The sequence below is a fragment of the Sitophilus oryzae genome, unplaced genomic scaffold, assembly GCF_002938485.1.
Source record: "Sitophilus oryzae breed Bouriz unplaced genomic scaffold, Soryzae_2.0 scaffold_813_pilon_pilon, whole genome shotgun sequence".
In the NCBI taxonomy this organism is placed as follows: Eukaryota; Metazoa; Arthropoda; class Insecta; order Coleoptera; family Curculionidae; genus Sitophilus; species Sitophilus oryzae.
The window spans coordinates 6,438,573-6,455,447 of NW_022147432.1; the positions used below are offsets into that span (position 1 = coordinate 6,438,573).

The 16,875-nt window shown below is 33.1% G+C and overlaps 1 protein-coding gene across 1 annotated transcript in view; it reads right to left on the minus strand.

Annotated features, from left to right (window-relative positions):
* Nucleotides 1-16,875, minus strand: part of LOC115889262 — a 154,101-nt gene that overhangs the window by 24,939 nt on the left and 112,287 nt on the right. The window contains exons 9-10 of the mRNA XM_030909203.1: nt 14,889-15,032; nt 781-1,022 (exon numbers count right to left, since the gene is read on the minus strand). Of these exons, the coding sequence (XP_030765063.1) occupies nt 781-1,022; nt 14,889-15,032 (386 nt within the window). The remainder of the gene's footprint in view (nt 1-780; nt 1,023-14,888; nt 15,033-16,875) is intronic.

The following is a 16,875-nucleotide window of genomic DNA, read 5'->3' on the forward strand; positions in this document are numbered from 1 at the left end:
TGAAAACAAGGATAAGCACGCCATCCTGACCAACATCGGGGGAACCTGACAAGGCACAGTAAGAAGAAGAAGATAGATCCCAACATATTTGAATGTGTGTACTATGCACATGTTGTATTTGTGCCTTGTCAACTAGAATATTAAATTTTGCGTCCGAATTAAATTTTATTTTTATTTAGGATTTTTTTGTAGACTGTCTTCTCCTCCCCATTCTTGGAATATAGCACATAGTCTCCTGAGTATAAACTGAATGTTAAAGAAATCTTGAGCAAATATTGCTTGAAGTGCCAGAAGATGTTCCTCGTTAATTGCTCCTTATCAATTATTAATTAGAACCAAATACTTTCTGCTTCCAAACAAGGAGAATCTTTCCACTCTGTTAAGCTTTCCACTCTGTTTCCAGCTGTTAATAATATGGTAAAATAGTCATTGGTCACGAACGAACGATACGATGAGTGGCGATTAGCGAACAGCCAGTAAAGATGACCAGTGGAATAACTTATTGACTATCACAGAAACCGGTCGTATCGTATAGACCAGTTCAATTTTAAAACTGAGCTACCTATTACACATTTAAACTTTTGCAAGAGGTAAGAGAAATAACTATGGTCTATCGCTTAGTGTCAGTTCCTAAATTTTATTTTACACCATATTAAGAAGAAAATTAACTATGTCATTTGCTCTTACGTAAAGAGTTCTATAAGAATCGGATTTTACCTATAAGATATTTGGCCAGATAGGTGGGATAATAATTGAATAATACATATAAATCTCACTTACCAAAAGAGACCTTCGCAATTGCTCGGCTGCCACAACTGTCCGTCCCACACGTTCAGATAACTTCTGCACATCCTGTCGGGTTTCTGGGGATCCCACGAGTTGCCCGCGTGAAATTTGACTATAGATAGCCAGACGCGATAGCGGGGAGGGGGCGTTATCATGCCCACCGATCTCCAGTCGGGGTAACGGCTGTTAATAGGTCGAAAAGGGGCTGGTGATGTGGACGCTAACGGGTCCATACCCTGGAAGAAAAATGTGTCGTTAATAATATATGATGAGATGTACAGAAGGTTATAGTACACTGTCTAATTTTTAAGTCAATAAACTGTTTTGTATTAATAGGTTTATTATTAGATTTTAAGTTGACGGCTAGTGGGGGACCATTCCAATACAAATAATTGAGTTTATTTATTTATTTATTTATCAACGGGCTAAACAGCCCAATAAAATAGCAATAACAAAAATATGACAAGAATAAAAATATATCAAAAATAAACTATGCCTATAAGTACAAAACAAGAATTAAAAGATATAATATATAAATGAACAAAAACAATACTAACAATGGTAAAAATCAAAAGCCCCAACCCTATCCCTAATATCACAAGTAAGCTTAAAGGCAGTTTTTTAGTTCACTTTTAAATACTCTAGGCGATTGAAAACAGTCAAGATGCGATGCCAAATCGTTTGCTAGTCTAGCTGATCTAGTGAGGAATGAGTTCTGGCCGTAGTTAGTGCGATGGGAGTTTAACTGAAAGGAATGGTTTAGTCTAGTCGTACGCAAAAAGACATGAATCCCAATTTTACATGTTAAATTAGGGGCATGAGAATTAGAAGGTAGCACATTGTAAAACATAGAAAGGTCCCTATGCATGCGGCGAATTTGGAGGGATGTCATTCGAAGAGAGCTTTCCAGGTCTGAATAGTTAACGCTTTCACCCACACCATGTTGTTCCCTGAAGGACACATACCTCAGAAATTTGTGCTGAACTTTTTTGATGGCACGTATATGGACGTCATAAGAGGGAGACCACACACAGGAGCAGTAGTGCAAATGCGGCCTCACCAAGGAGCAGAATAATAGCTTTAGGACATGAAATGTTCGTAAAGTCCCTTACACAACGCTTGATAAAGCCAATCATTTGTAGTGATCTGGAGACTACTAACGATATATGTGGGATAAAAGATAAATGGCCATCTAGGAGCATACCCAAATCTTTGATTTCAGAGGCCAACAGTAATGGAGCGCCTTTGATGTCATAATCGTGATGGATGTGATTTCTACCCCGGCTGAAAATCATGAGTTGGCATTTGTTATTATTCAATTCGAATTCCATTCCGTTGAGATCGCACCATTGGGATAGGCGGTCCAGGTCAGTCTGTAGATTATCACAATCTTGGGCTTGTTTTATTTTCAAGTAGAATTTTAGGTCGTCCGCAAAAACAAAGAAAGATGAAAAGATAAAACAGGATGCAATATCATTTACGTAAATATTAAAGAGCAACGAACCCAGGTGGGAGCCCTGCGGGACACCTGATGGTACACTAATTTCAGAAGACTGAAAACTCTGGATGCGTACAATCTGTGTTCTATCAGTAAGGTATGACACCAGCCATCCCAGAAGCACGCCCTGAATCCCAATGCCAGACAGTTTTTTGATTAAAATTTCATGGTTCACCCTATCAAACGCCTTGGAAAAATCGGTGTATATAGCATGGACATGAGCTCCCTCCTCAAATGATCCCAAAAGGAAATCTGTGAATGTTAGCAAGTTAAGTTCAGTTGAGCGGTGTGGAAGAAATCCAAATTGTTGGTTGATAAGATAACCATTTAAACTAGCTGCCAGATAATCACAGACCAGGCTCTCAAACACTTTAGGAATGCAACTCAATACACTAATAGGCCTATAGTTGCTGACTTGTGAGGCTTCGCCCGATTTAAGTATGGGGGTGATAAAGCTGGATTTCCAATAGGATGGGAATGCTCCTGTTTTTAAAGATTGATTAAAAATAATATGGAGTGGCGTAGAAAATAGGAAACTGCAATGTTTAAGCATATATGGTGGAATGCCATCTGGACCCGGCTCCTTGTTTGTATCTAAGGCAGAGAGATTTTCATAAACTGATGAGATCGATAAACTCAAATGAGGAAGATTGACGTGACCAGTTGGTAAGGAGTCTATCGGGACACAAACTTTGTCGCTATACATTACAGAGAAATACTCCGCAAACAAATTGACTATATCCTCACCCGCAGAACTGCTGGCATCTCCATAGTGCATGACTGATGGTATACAACTCCTTTCTTTCCTACACCTAACAAACTTCCAGAAATTTTTTATATTCGTTTTCTCGTTGCATTTATCGGCAGTTACGGCCATTAAACAATTTACAATATATTCCACCACCGATACCTGCGACGAACTTCGCCTTGAATTTATCACGTTACATCGACCTGACTTTAATTGTTTAATTAATAATGTTCATTATAAAAAACATGTCTAGGTTGATGTTATGTGAACGAATCCTTTGAGTTTACATCGAATTGGCTTACTAAAACATCATTTTTTCCCAATTTGATATAAACCCAAGTCTTGACAATATAATGACCTACCGACTTTGCGAGGGTGTTAAAATCAACTCTTATTCTGATAACACATTTACGAGTGTGTCCACGCACTTCTTCGCTAAATTTCTCAACGAAATGATCCATGATACTGATAGTTGTTATATGTCATTTCAGTTTGCCGGGAAATTGTGTTTTCTGTCATTATTTGGTCGCCTGTCGAAATCTTTTGCAAATCTTGCATTTTATTTAGTGTGTTTTTATGATTAGTTTAGTAGTTTTTGTGATTTAGATAAAATCATTAGAATTGTTTCTTTAAACCTGAATTGAGATAGTAAAATATACATATATAACTTTATGTCAAAATTATAGACGTAAAATTATTTAAAATGTGGATGTAGAAAACGTAAAGTAACAAACAAAAACAGCATTTATACTAAAATAGTCTCTCCAAAAAAAATCCTTTATGGGTATTTCGCCACTGCACTGCAAGAAAATCTACAAAATAAAATAGTTATTTTTTGTAATCACTTATGCGTTAAACCTAAACGGACACTGCTTGTCAGAATTTATGTTTACAGTTATACAAATTTGCCTAACAAAGAAAAGAATGCTTAATGTTTCGGAAAGTTTATCTCTTTCCGTCGTCGGAAGCAAAAAAAATACAAGGAATAAGAAAAAAGCTATTTAAAATATTTAAATTCAACTATTCGAGATCACTTTACTTTTTTAAAACAGATATCCTTCTTATTTTTTCCGAAACGCCTCGTATGGATAGGAAAACAATATAACATACGAACATCTTTCAAAACACAAAATACACTTAGATCCATTTTATCACATACTAAACCAATGAATACAGAACAACAAACAAAAAATGTACCATATGAATGCGATAAATTTTACATTAATATAATTTTACCTTAAATGTTAGAATTAAAGAACATAAAGATTATGTAAGAAAGGGAGATTTTCACAAATCTAAGATTTGTCAGCATTCATGGGACACAGGACACACAATAAATTTTAATAACGCCAAAATTATAATGAAAGAAGCGATAGCCCCTAAAAGAAAGATAAAAGAGGCTTTTTAATTCAATCTAATCAAAATAAATGTATTGCTCATGCATCTGTAGATGTTAGTAATTTATGGCAATCGTTTCTTTAATTTTAAAGAACATAACATAAATAAACACAACATACGTAAAATTAAAAAATAATCATACAGAAAGTTTGGGGCTTTTTGGTTTTACCTTATTAAGCAATTGTTATCAGGTGGTAATTGTTTGTAATTTTGAAGTTTAACTTGATATAATGTCATTTTAACAGAACGTCAACCGTTTCTTGTAGACGTACAGTTTTAAAAAAGTAAAGTGTTCTCGAATAGTTAAAGAGATAGTTAAGAGATAAACTTTCCGAAACGTTAAGCATTTTTTTCTTTGTTAGGCAAATTTGTATAACTGTAAATATAACTTCTGACAAGCAGTGTCCGTTTAGGTTTAACGCAGAAGTGTTTACAAAAACTAACTATTTTATTTTGTAGATTTTCTTGCAGTGCAGTGGAGAAATACCCATAAAGGATTTTTTGGAGAGATGAATCCGCCACATAGGTATAGACATTTTTTATAAAATAGTCTGCTAAACAAAAAAGAAATAATTAAATTTTAATTAAGGTGTTCAATTAATTATCCAACAGCTCCAAAGACAATCGATTAAGTTTTCAAATTAACATTATTACATTACTGATTTTAGCTCAATATTCAAGCTAATCGGAAAATGATAAAAAAAGAAGACAAGAGAAGACAGGTTCTGAGCTCCATTCAGAGGGATTAGCGAGATATTTTAAAGAAACTGACAACAATTTGTAAAAGACTTCGCGACGGTATAAACATAATTGGAAACTTTTCAAATAAAGTCAGCTTTTTTAACTTATTTTGAATCCCTTCTGGAATATTTTTAATTAAATTGTATCAGTATATTAGCTAATATATCTTATTTCTTTTATAAACTGAAATAATAGTATTAACATTGAAATTAAACTACAATTTCCAGTGTTGTGTTGTTTATTAGAATGTCTTTCTTATCCACTAGTTACTGATATTTTTTATTTATTTTTTGATAAGTACTAGGACTACACAATGCTATAATATTTGTCAAATAAAAGTACTGAGAAAAATATAGTTAAGAAATCACTTGTCGAGGCTTTGTGCAAGACCAAGACGACAACCGTACCAGATCAATAATAACGACTAAAGAAGATTAATTTATATAAAGTGCCACCATATTAAACCGCGAAAACAAACAAATTTAGAGAGAAATAATCGTTTTAATTTTTGACCTAAGTTCTTTAGAGTTTTCTAGACGATCTTAAAAGTTTTGAAATTAAGCTTCTACCTCTCTATATTTAACCAAAAGTTTTTGCTAAACAAGAACAATACAGCGCGGTAGGAGAAGGCAAACAGCTTTACCGGTTTATAGCGATTAACAAGACATTAAAGAAATTCGCAGCCGTGCCACAAAAGACCCCGCTTCTTGTATTAATATAATTGAAAACTTTTCCATTCGGTAAAGTATTCCGCAAAAAGGAATTACCGCAAGTCCTGAACAGCTTTAAAAACTCGATCAACATTTGCTTCGTTCCATTTTTTATGCCCATTCTACAATATTAAAATAAAACTAAGATTTGAACTAAATTAAAATTTGCATCACTATGTTTAACTAATATTCAACACTTGCAACAAAATAGTTAATAGTAATTTATACATAAGTGGACTTCCAAACTTCCATAAAGTTAGATGCGTGTTATTGCAGAAATTATACAAATCCCTGGAAAGCTGCTTATAACCTAGCGATACATACCTATCATGTATATATTTTTTTAGATTTTTTTTGTATCTTGCATATTCTTATCATAGTTGAATGACGTCGAGAATGTTATACGAGTCCTAACAACTATATGTTGGGACAAGGTCTTTTTTTGCAATAAAAATAGTAATTTGTTAAAACGACTCAATTTATTTTGTTTATTATTCTAAATTCAAACATTACAATATAATCTAGACAATTTTATTATATTTTTATAACTTTGCAAACAAATCACTTTTGATAATAACTTATTTTGACAAAATCAAGCCAAATTTGCTGACAACTATATATTGGGACAGCACAACAAGAAATTTGTTGAATACGGAGTTACATCACCTTTCGCCTTAACAACTGCCTGAACTCTTAATGGCATTGTATTTATCAAAGATTGGCACATTTGAGGAGAAAAATTATCCCAATTTCCTGCAGTTTTGTCCGCAAATCAAAAATTGTTCGTTGAGGGTGGTTTCTTAAATATTGCTTCATTTTATGCCACACAGTTTCTACAACATTGAGGTCCGGACTACTTGAAGGATGGGACAGAACTTTTATATTATTATTACCGAACCAATTTTTAGTTGATCTTGCTGTACGGCACGATGCTCCATCTTGTTGGAAAATATAGTCGTTGTTTGGAAACAATTCTTGAGCACTAGGCAAAAGTGAGGTCTCAAGAATATGTTGATATTTTTGGGCGTTAACAGTGCCATCTATAAAATTTAATTTGCCCAAACCTCTTGCTGACATGCAACGCCAAACCATAATCTCCTTAGGAAATTTAACAACCCTCTTTAAGCAATCTTTATGAAAGGCTTCTGCTTTATTTCGTATTATTCGTTTTCGATTTTCTCCAACGCAAACATAAAATTTAGATTCATCGCTAAATATGTCCACGATAATTATTATAATATATAATGATTATAGATTTTGCGCAAGTGTAGCGATTTTTCTTTTGAATTTCTGTCAGTAGCGGTTTTTCTTTGGCCTAAATATGAATTTGTATCAATAATCTTCAGGTAATTGATTATCCACACAAAATAAAGTTTACCTTGTAAAACCCCAGACCGCATTTGTGTATATATTTTCGGCAATATTCTCTTGATATATTTAAACCAGTTACAGTATTCCATTTAACTGTTACTTCGCGAAGAGTACTTCTTCTCGCAGACTTGCAAATTTTTACTAAATTTCGTAAATCTCTCTGAGATACAACTTTTGGCCTTCCCGAACTTTTACCTCTAACGTCTACGTTGACAAATTTGCCGTATTTTTTTATTATATTAAAGACCGTGGTTTTTGGAATACTTCAGAAATCATCAGACATTTTTCGAATTGTTTTTCCCGTACTGTATTGACGAATGATAATTTCGCGTAGTTTTTGATTTGTAGCTTTTCCACGGACCATTACTTTGGATTAAATTAACAAAATTGAAAATTAAAAAAATTAAAATTTCTTACAGTAAATCCCACTACTCAAAGTATCGAGTCACTTACAAGCTGTCAATGCTGAAGTAAACAGTTTGCGACATTTGTGACGTTTATAGCAAAGCCGCCTATGATGATATTAATTATTTAAAAATACTTGTCCCAACATTTAGTTGTCAGCAAATTTGTCCTTTTATGAACAAAATCCGCTACTGTAAATATGGATTGATTTACAAATTCATAAAAATATTGACAAGTTGTTTTGGATATATGGCTATGTTTATATTTAAAAAATTAAACATATATTTTTCAGTCATTTTGGAAAACCAGGGCAATAATTCCATAATATCACCTTGTCCCAACCACTGTCCCAACATATAGTTGTTAGGGCTCGTATCGAAAATTAAATTTTTGACGCGTCAACTATGGTGCGTCGACTTCCTAAGTGACGTCGGCAATGGCGACAGCTAATAATTTGTAAAAAAATTCTATAGTTAAATCAAAACGTTTTATTATGATTAAAACTTAAAACCGCAGAATAAACATTTATTAAAGAATAAACATTCTCAGCTACGCCCAGGGTCCCTGGCTGTATAGTCAGGGTGTGATTGCTTCCGCGGCTCCTAAAACAGCTCATTTATACAAAATTTATTGTCAAATAAAAATGAAACTGAAAAAAGTGACAGTAATATTCTTTTTTCGGTAGTAAAAATTAAATGAAAAAGAACCAGAACTGCGTCGCTTTATGTGGCGACAATTTCAAATATGTAGTAATAAAATTGTTGAAAAAATGTTAACACGTATAAGTGGGCGTAATTACGTGGTTGTTGGGTGCAGTAATATTCAATACCTAGCTCTACTTTTCGGGATATTCAGTTCTCCCGAAACAACATTTTATAGCTTCACAGTTTCTCACACCGATTTGACTAAAAGCAAAAATGTATTCAAGCAGCTCAATGAAACAAGTGAGTAAACAAAGTGCCCATTACATAATGAAAAAATTAAATAGGCATATACTATGAGAGGATAAATTATAATTTGCAATATTAATGGTATACCTGTTTTAATCAACTAGTGCTTTAAAAAATCGTTATAACCGAAATAGCCCCAATTATATCTCCGCTATAAAAATCGGTGCTCAAAACTATGCTAGCTACCGTAGTTGAACGCATTTAAAAAGTTTTATTAGCATGAATAATAAATTATAATAAAAGTTAGACCTTCCCAAGATATAAAAATATTTACTTTTTTATTTTATTTTTAGAATTTTTACTTTAGAAGTTATACTTCCTAACACTTTTAGAATAATTAGATAATAAACTTTTCGTATATTAGCTATTTAAATCCGTGTATTGGTATATGCCAGTTGTTTACGATATTATCCGATAGTAGCAGCACCGGCGAGAATGCACCAAGCCTATAGTGGTGTAATCCAAAATTTAAAATTATTTTTTTAATATAGTTATAAACCAAAGTAAGATCCATTTTTAAAGATACTTATTCAATAAAATATCTCTGATTCTCTCTGAAATACACTCTGATTGTTATTCAATAAAGTATATTGTCTGCTATAATCAAAATCAAATGCTGTACTTAGAAAAAGAAATATTGTCCTTAAAAAATAATACAACAAACAACTTTTGAATGAAAATTATGAAAAAAAGATAATGATGATTAATGCAAGCGCTACTTAAGAAAACTATTAAGAAATTAGTTTGAGTTGAATATACTTCCAAGAAACCGTTAGAAAAGCCATTAATTATTGTGGAGTTTTCCGGAAAATCTGAGCAGTTCGAAGTTATTTCTTTACTGTTTTTATTTACTTTTTTTAACTAAATTATAAATTCTTTTAATACTCTACAAGGTGTCATGCTAAAAATAGTTCTCGGCTGTATCTCGGAAAGTAGTAGCCTAAAAGCCTTCGGAAATAAATACCGCAAAAATTGGTTTAGCGACTTCAATGTGATTTCAACTGATAATGTGGAAAGCCTTCGGAAATAAATACCGCAAAAATTGGTTTAGCGACTTCAATGTGATTTCAACTGATAATGTGGTATCAGTAGCCCTCTTGATGATGACCATTTTAATAAAAATAAAATAGAAATGATTAATTTATTCTAATATTCTTATTATACGAGAAGTCCTCCTACTCTGGGTGCCTGCCCACCAACGGATATACAGCAATGAAAAAGCAAATAATCTGGCTAGAAAAGGAGCGAACACTCCACTAACTGGTCCAGAACTGTTCTGTTTTCCAAGCCGGCACCGACTGAAAGCGGAACTGAAGAATCTGGAAGACTCAATCCGTAACGTCGAATGGGTGTCCTCCAACGGTCTAAGACACTCGAAATAGTTCCTCAGAACTTACGACCGAGAAAAACTAAAGAGTTTCCTTGATTTAAGTAAAAACAATCTTCGGATTGTCACGGGGTTTCTAACATGACCCCGTCTCCTCAACGAACATCTCAGTAAGCTGAAGCTGAGAAACGACGGCGAATGCAGATTCTGTGGGGAAAATGGGGAAGCACCAAAACCACTGAGTGCGCCGAGACGACGACCGTTCGTGCCATGAACTTTGGTCGAGGATGGAGAGCTGGCTTCTGCGGAGCCGTCTCAGATACTGGCTTTTGTTAAAGCCCTGAGACTCTATTATGAGTTATAACTCGTTATAACCCAAGGAAGGGGAACACACAATAGATCTATAAGGTCGCGGTGATTAACTCCCCTCCTAAACATTCTACATTCTACATTCTATTATACGAGAATACCAAAACACCAGATATATTAATATCTAATAATTAAGATGTCAATGACAGTAAAAAAAACGATGACTTTTATTAAAAATCGAAAGATAATGCGAAGGCATCTCAAAATCTATTCGTAAACTAAAGATTTTCGTGCATCCCAGGTTGTTAAGGGTGGTTATTAAATAATGGTGGTTCATTTCTTGAGAAAATATCGGGTATTTCTTTAAGAAATGAAAACGCGGTTCATTATTTGCCAGTTGATTGGCGAACAGAGGCGGATACAGAAATTTATTTTAGGGGGGGTCCAAATAAAAAAATAATGTAGGACACAAATATCAGCTTTTGAAACTGTATATTGGGCATCACAGAATATTATTTTAAAGTATCATATCGTCGGCTTTATGACGAAAAGGCGTATCTCAATTTTTGCTACTTTTCAGGAGAGCTATTTAAAGAAAATCACTTACTTTATTTGGCCAATAAATGTAAAGCCTTTAATTTTTTAATAGTGTTTTTGTATTAATACTTCAACGGAGACATTGAGGAAACGTTCTGAAGATAAATTGTGCGTAAATTCTAATAAATAATTTATTTTTAGTTATTTAATAGAGATAGGCCTTTTTGTTATAATAATAATGAATTTATTTTCGAACAAATAGTATACATACGTCCATGTAAAACAGATTTAAACATGATGGTAAAGTGTTCTTAATAAGGAAAAAAAAATACAATATTCACATTATAGAAGAATACATACAAAAAAATACAATACATACATACAGAAAAAATCTGAAAATCACCAAAAAATCATCAGAAGCAAACATTTTTAAATACTTTTATTCGCGTTGGATTAGATCAACTGAAAACAAAGACAATTTTCATTCCAGAAGCAAAGACAATAATCAGTTAAAATACACTTATCTAGCTTATTTTAATAATATTGTTTTTTATACAAAAATACATTTTTTTAATTAATATATTTTTAGTAATTATTCAGTTAATTGAGGGCATTAATACAAGCATTTAAACTCACGGTCCATTTAATAAAAACCAAACTAAACAAAAACAAAACATGTTTCTTCATTCGTGCCTTTTTGATACAAATAACTGTGAACTAACAGTTTCTGTTTTCCCTGTTCAATTATAACAAATTCGACTTCCATTCTATGTGTTTATGCAGGATGATGATGGCACAATAAATAAAATTTTCCAAAAATTGACAGGGATGACAATGTCAATGGCCTGACAATGATAATGAGATAAAAATTATTGTATTTTTCGGGCAAGTTTTTGGCTCGCTAAAACGTTCTTAGGGAAATTATAATTTCGGGAATTTTTCCATTAGGGCAATTTTCGTTTCGTTGTTTTGCTTTCGATCAATTTTTCTTCGGCCATTTATTCTCGGACAATCTATTGCATTCCTGATACAGCTATGTGCAGAGTCTAGCTCATTCTAACAATGGTTCTTGGCAAAAAACAGACTCAAAATCACACTATAAAAGAGAGCTGCTGCCTTGATAGAAGTTTTATTTTGTGCCAAGCAACCATCAGAAAATAATTAGGTAGAATGGTTAGATTTTCTCTCGCATGCATTTTCATAACTGAAAACAAAAGGACATATCTCAAATTCCATCTTTCTTGTAGTATAACAATTGGTATAACAATTGATATAACAAAGAGCCCAATCTCAACATACGTCTCTTCGTCATAACGAAGAATTGTAGTATTTGAGATGGGGCACATTTTTAAACGAATATAGAATGAAAAAGGTACAATATTGAGATGCGCAAATTCGCTATGTTAAAATATGACCCATTGGGCATGTCATGACGTTGATATCTCAAAATTGCCAAAAATCGAGATACGATACTTTTCGTCATAAAGCCGACGATATTATTCTCAAAAAAGAGCTTCGTTAAAAAATCATAAACAGCCGAGAATTACAATCGCATGTTTTTATCCATTAACAAGGTGTTATAAACAAATTCGCGACCAATTCAGAAAATAACCTAACTTCCTGCAGGTAGTTACATAGTTGAAAACTTCCCCATTTTGTAAAATATCCCATCAAAAGGAATTACCGCAACCCTCAACCGACTTTGAAAACTCGATCAAATAGATTTTATTCGGTCCCATTTTGTTACATTTTTTCTCGATTTCGAGGAAGTTTTTCAATTCGTTTGCAACTTTTCTCTTAGTCGGTTCCGCTCTGCGTTTATGTCCTGACCGCGTTCCCGTTTAAAAGTTGGCGAAAATCGTAAATTTAATAGTTTTTTTAAGAGTAAATGGGTTTTATAAACGGCAGTCCTCCATGAAATGAGGCAATATAATTCAAGTTAGACAATTCAAAGAATTCTCCTCCAAATAAGTAAGGTTTAGATATTAAACTTAATTAACTGTAAAATATGTCATTAATCCATATAAATTTTCTGAGGACTGCGTTAATAGAAGCTTAGCTTATTCCACTCTATTTTTTTATAGGTTTGGTGCATTTTCTGCCGGTGCTGCCACTATCGGAGAATATCATTCGTCGAACAATCGGCATATACGAATACGAGGATTTAAATAGCGACTATACGAAGAATTTATTATAGAATTATTCTGAAAGGATGTGTGATTTGTGAAAATTATAAAAATAAAAAAGTAAATATTTTGATATCTTCAGAATGTCTAACTTGTATTATAATTTATTATTCCAGCTAAAAAACCTTTTAGATGAGTTCAACTACGACAGTGAGCATAGTTTTACGCACGGGTTCTACTAGTGGGGTCAGAATTGGCGAAATTTGTTAAAGGTACATAATTATAATTTTATAGGATGTTCATAAAACATTTAATCACTAGTTGATTAAAAAAACTATACCTACCATTAATATTGCAAATTATATTTTATCCTCTCATAGTATATGTCTATTTAATTTTTTGATTATGTATCGATCACTTTGTTTACTCAGTTGTTTCGCCGAACTGCTTGAATCCATTTTTGCTTTTAATCAAATCGGTGCTAGAAACTATGAAGCTATAAAATGGTTGTTTAGGGAGAGTTGAATATCCGGGAAAGTTGAGTTGTTGAATGTTATTGCACACAACAACACCCTAAGGCTCTGCTTTACGCGTTAACATTTTTTCGGCTGGGTGTTTCATAGTTTCAATAACTGCGTTAGCAAAAAATTAAAATACTTAAATGTTATGACAAAGCCGCGATTTCAATATAATTTTAATGCGATCAACATGAACTGTTACCGGAACGGCGTAAAATATATAGCGAAAATTTCTGATTTCCGCCGTATACAGCCCTGCGGTCGGAATTTTTGTGTTATTTTAACATAATTTTTTTATAATAATATCGGATTGTCACGGGGTTTTTAACAGGACACTGTCTCCTCAATGAACACCTCAGTAGATTGAAACTAAGAAGAAACGGCGAATGCAGATTCTGTGGGGAAGATGGTGAAACACCAGTACACCTCATCACTGAGTGCGCCGAGACGACAACCATTCGTGCCATGAATTTTGGTACGACTGATATTGGAGATGGAGAACTACCCTCTATAAAACCGTCCCAGATACTGGCTTTTGTCAAAGCCCTGGGACTGTATGATGAGTTATGATTCAAGAAAGGGGGACACAATGGATCTGTAAGGTCGAAGTGATTACCTCCTCCCACTCATTCTAAATTCTAAAAAAAAATCTAAAATATAATAATAATAATAGCTCACGTATATAGCGTCCAACGCCTTGGGAGTAGCAAGGTACAGCTTGCCATACTAGAGCCGTTCGGTATACAAGGAAGGTAATGTGGCACTACGCTTCAACCGCCTATTATTACCTCAGGATTGTGAATCCCAAGTACTCATTTAAGGCTGAGTCGACCTAGGTATCCAAACTATTTTTATTTTAATAAAAATAGTCGGCTGATGCAATGCCGGGTGTGGGAATCGAACCCACTACCTTGAGATTGGTAGACGAGAGTCTGTACCTCTACGCCACCGGGCACCTTATATTACACTTTACCTTACATTACACTTACATTACACTTTACATTTTTAATAATCATTATTCTTCATTTAATAAATATTGAAATTTCAGGATTTTTCGTTTTTCTTTTTTTTTCTCATTTCCTTTCTTTACAAGGTAAATGCCAACTAAAATTAAAAAAATGATGTTTGTGGGACCGCTAGAAACGCTAAATTCTAAGAACTCTAAGATTCTTAAACTTTTGACAATCAAAAATCAAATGCGGACATTTTTAACGCTGCGCCAGAAGCAAAAATACAAAAAGAATAAAGAAAAACGATTTAAATTGTCTCCAGAACTGATACATCTATACTGATACAAGTATTTAGCACAATTTTATAAGGGACTTCTGTTTAAAAACACTAAAAAAATAAAACATAAATTAACTTTGAAACTAAATTAAGATAAAGCAAACGTGATATAATTTTTTATTTCGAAAATTTGTGATAGATTTTTGTTGCTCTACATATTATTATATCATTACTAACCTGGAGATGATAGAGGCATGTCGTGTTGGCAGGCAGTGAGTGTATAGGGCTCTCTAGAATGCCTCTGTTGGTACCCCTAAGCCAAAATTCACAGTTTCGCTTTTGTTTGACGAACGTTGGTGTTTGTTGGTCGACAAATTTTACCTGAAAAAAAAATTAATAAAAAAAATATTCCAGTAAAATCCATTCAGTACGTCATAATAACGATGAACATGCTGCTTCAGGTTAAACTAATCACGGTAGGTAACTAACGGTAGTTGGGCTAAAACGTGAATTCACATTCATTTGTATACCTGTGAACTGTGAATTCTTGATTCGCCGTGAAAATAACAAAAGTTAGTAGTCCTTAATCGTGAACAATAGAAATCAAGAAATCATTATCTCTTTGTGAATAATTAAATATTTACAGATACTTTAGAATTAGCAGATTCTACCCGGACGCGCATTCTGTGCATTCTGCGCATTATTAGTAAGTAGGTTTCCATTTGAAAAAAAAATGATTTAGGATATTTTTTTACCTCTAGCTACGGCCAATATTATATGACATTTAAACAATTAAGTTTTTGAAACAGATAGTCACATCTGCAACGTGTCACTGTTTATATCACAGTGGCTATGATAATCACTAAATTTGTCGTTTAGACAATACCATTTTTTTTGACAGGCAGTTTTTTTTCTCCATAAGTTTTAATTTTTTTTTCTCAAAAACAGTTAATGTTAGATATAGAGTGTTTGATTTAAAAAATCATAAAATTTTATAGACTAGAAAGTTGTAAGTTGAGTAAACTAAGAAAGTTGCTGTTAACTTCAGGTATTTCCGGGAGTGGATAGATCTCTTATGAAACAATGATGTGCCAAAAATCTCCGATCTAGATATTGTAGTTTTCTAGAAACTTCTAATGCACGCTCAGCCTGGGACACTCTGTATATCTATGTTCTAAGATCCATTAATTAAACACAAAACATACACAAACAAAAATACAATATGATCGAAAAAAAAACGCCATCAACGATCGCTATGAAATTATGATTGCTCTCATTTTATATGTAAAATTATACGGGGAATGTCATCGATCATCATTTCCAAGATCAACTAGACGCCGTTTTTTCTCGATCATATCGGTATATCTATAACACTATTACTAATTATATATTTAAATTAATTTAATTTATATTACGATCCAAAAACTATTTATTCATGTCTCAAAAATACACGTATCTGGATTAAATTGGATGCAATTATAGCAATTTACAAAATCGTTGTCAATTTATTTAAATACACCGTTTTAATCATTACTTCGTGCAATCACACAAATAATTACAAGTTAAAAAAAACTTATTATATTAATGGATTTAGATAAATCATTTTTTATTTCTCAGTAAATCACCAGCGCTAGATCACCCAAACTAGATTTTATAATATCCCGGGGAAATTATTATAAAATGCTACGTAGATATTTCACACTCAACTGCAACGTCGGACTCTCTACTAAATCACGTTTTTATTTGGATTTTATGGACTTGGATTATAGGACACGCCGCTCGGAATGCTGAGTGAGAGCTGCATAATAGAATAACATAAATTTTGGAAGCCTCGAGGTTATGCCATTTGATTTAATAATTTAGCAGATAAAAGAAGAGGAAACAATGAATGCCCAAGATAATTCAAAGCAACGAACGTTGCTGGTTTTCGTAATGGGTAGAGACGTATAGGATATCTATTATCTATGGCAAAGTATTACAAGAGTACGGAGTATTGTACGAGACTTGTACATTATTTAAGAGAAACGATAAATTAAATAGCATTTTCTTTTATGTACTTAACTTTATTAGAGGATTGATTCTAACTTATTTTGACGGTAGAAGTCGAAATCAAAAGGCAATAAAATCGATAAAGTTGGGAGTTTTATGAACCAGTGGCAGTTCCTCAATAAGTGCACGTGGACTCACAAATTTAATGGCTCTTTTTAGCCTTAAGAGTCCATTT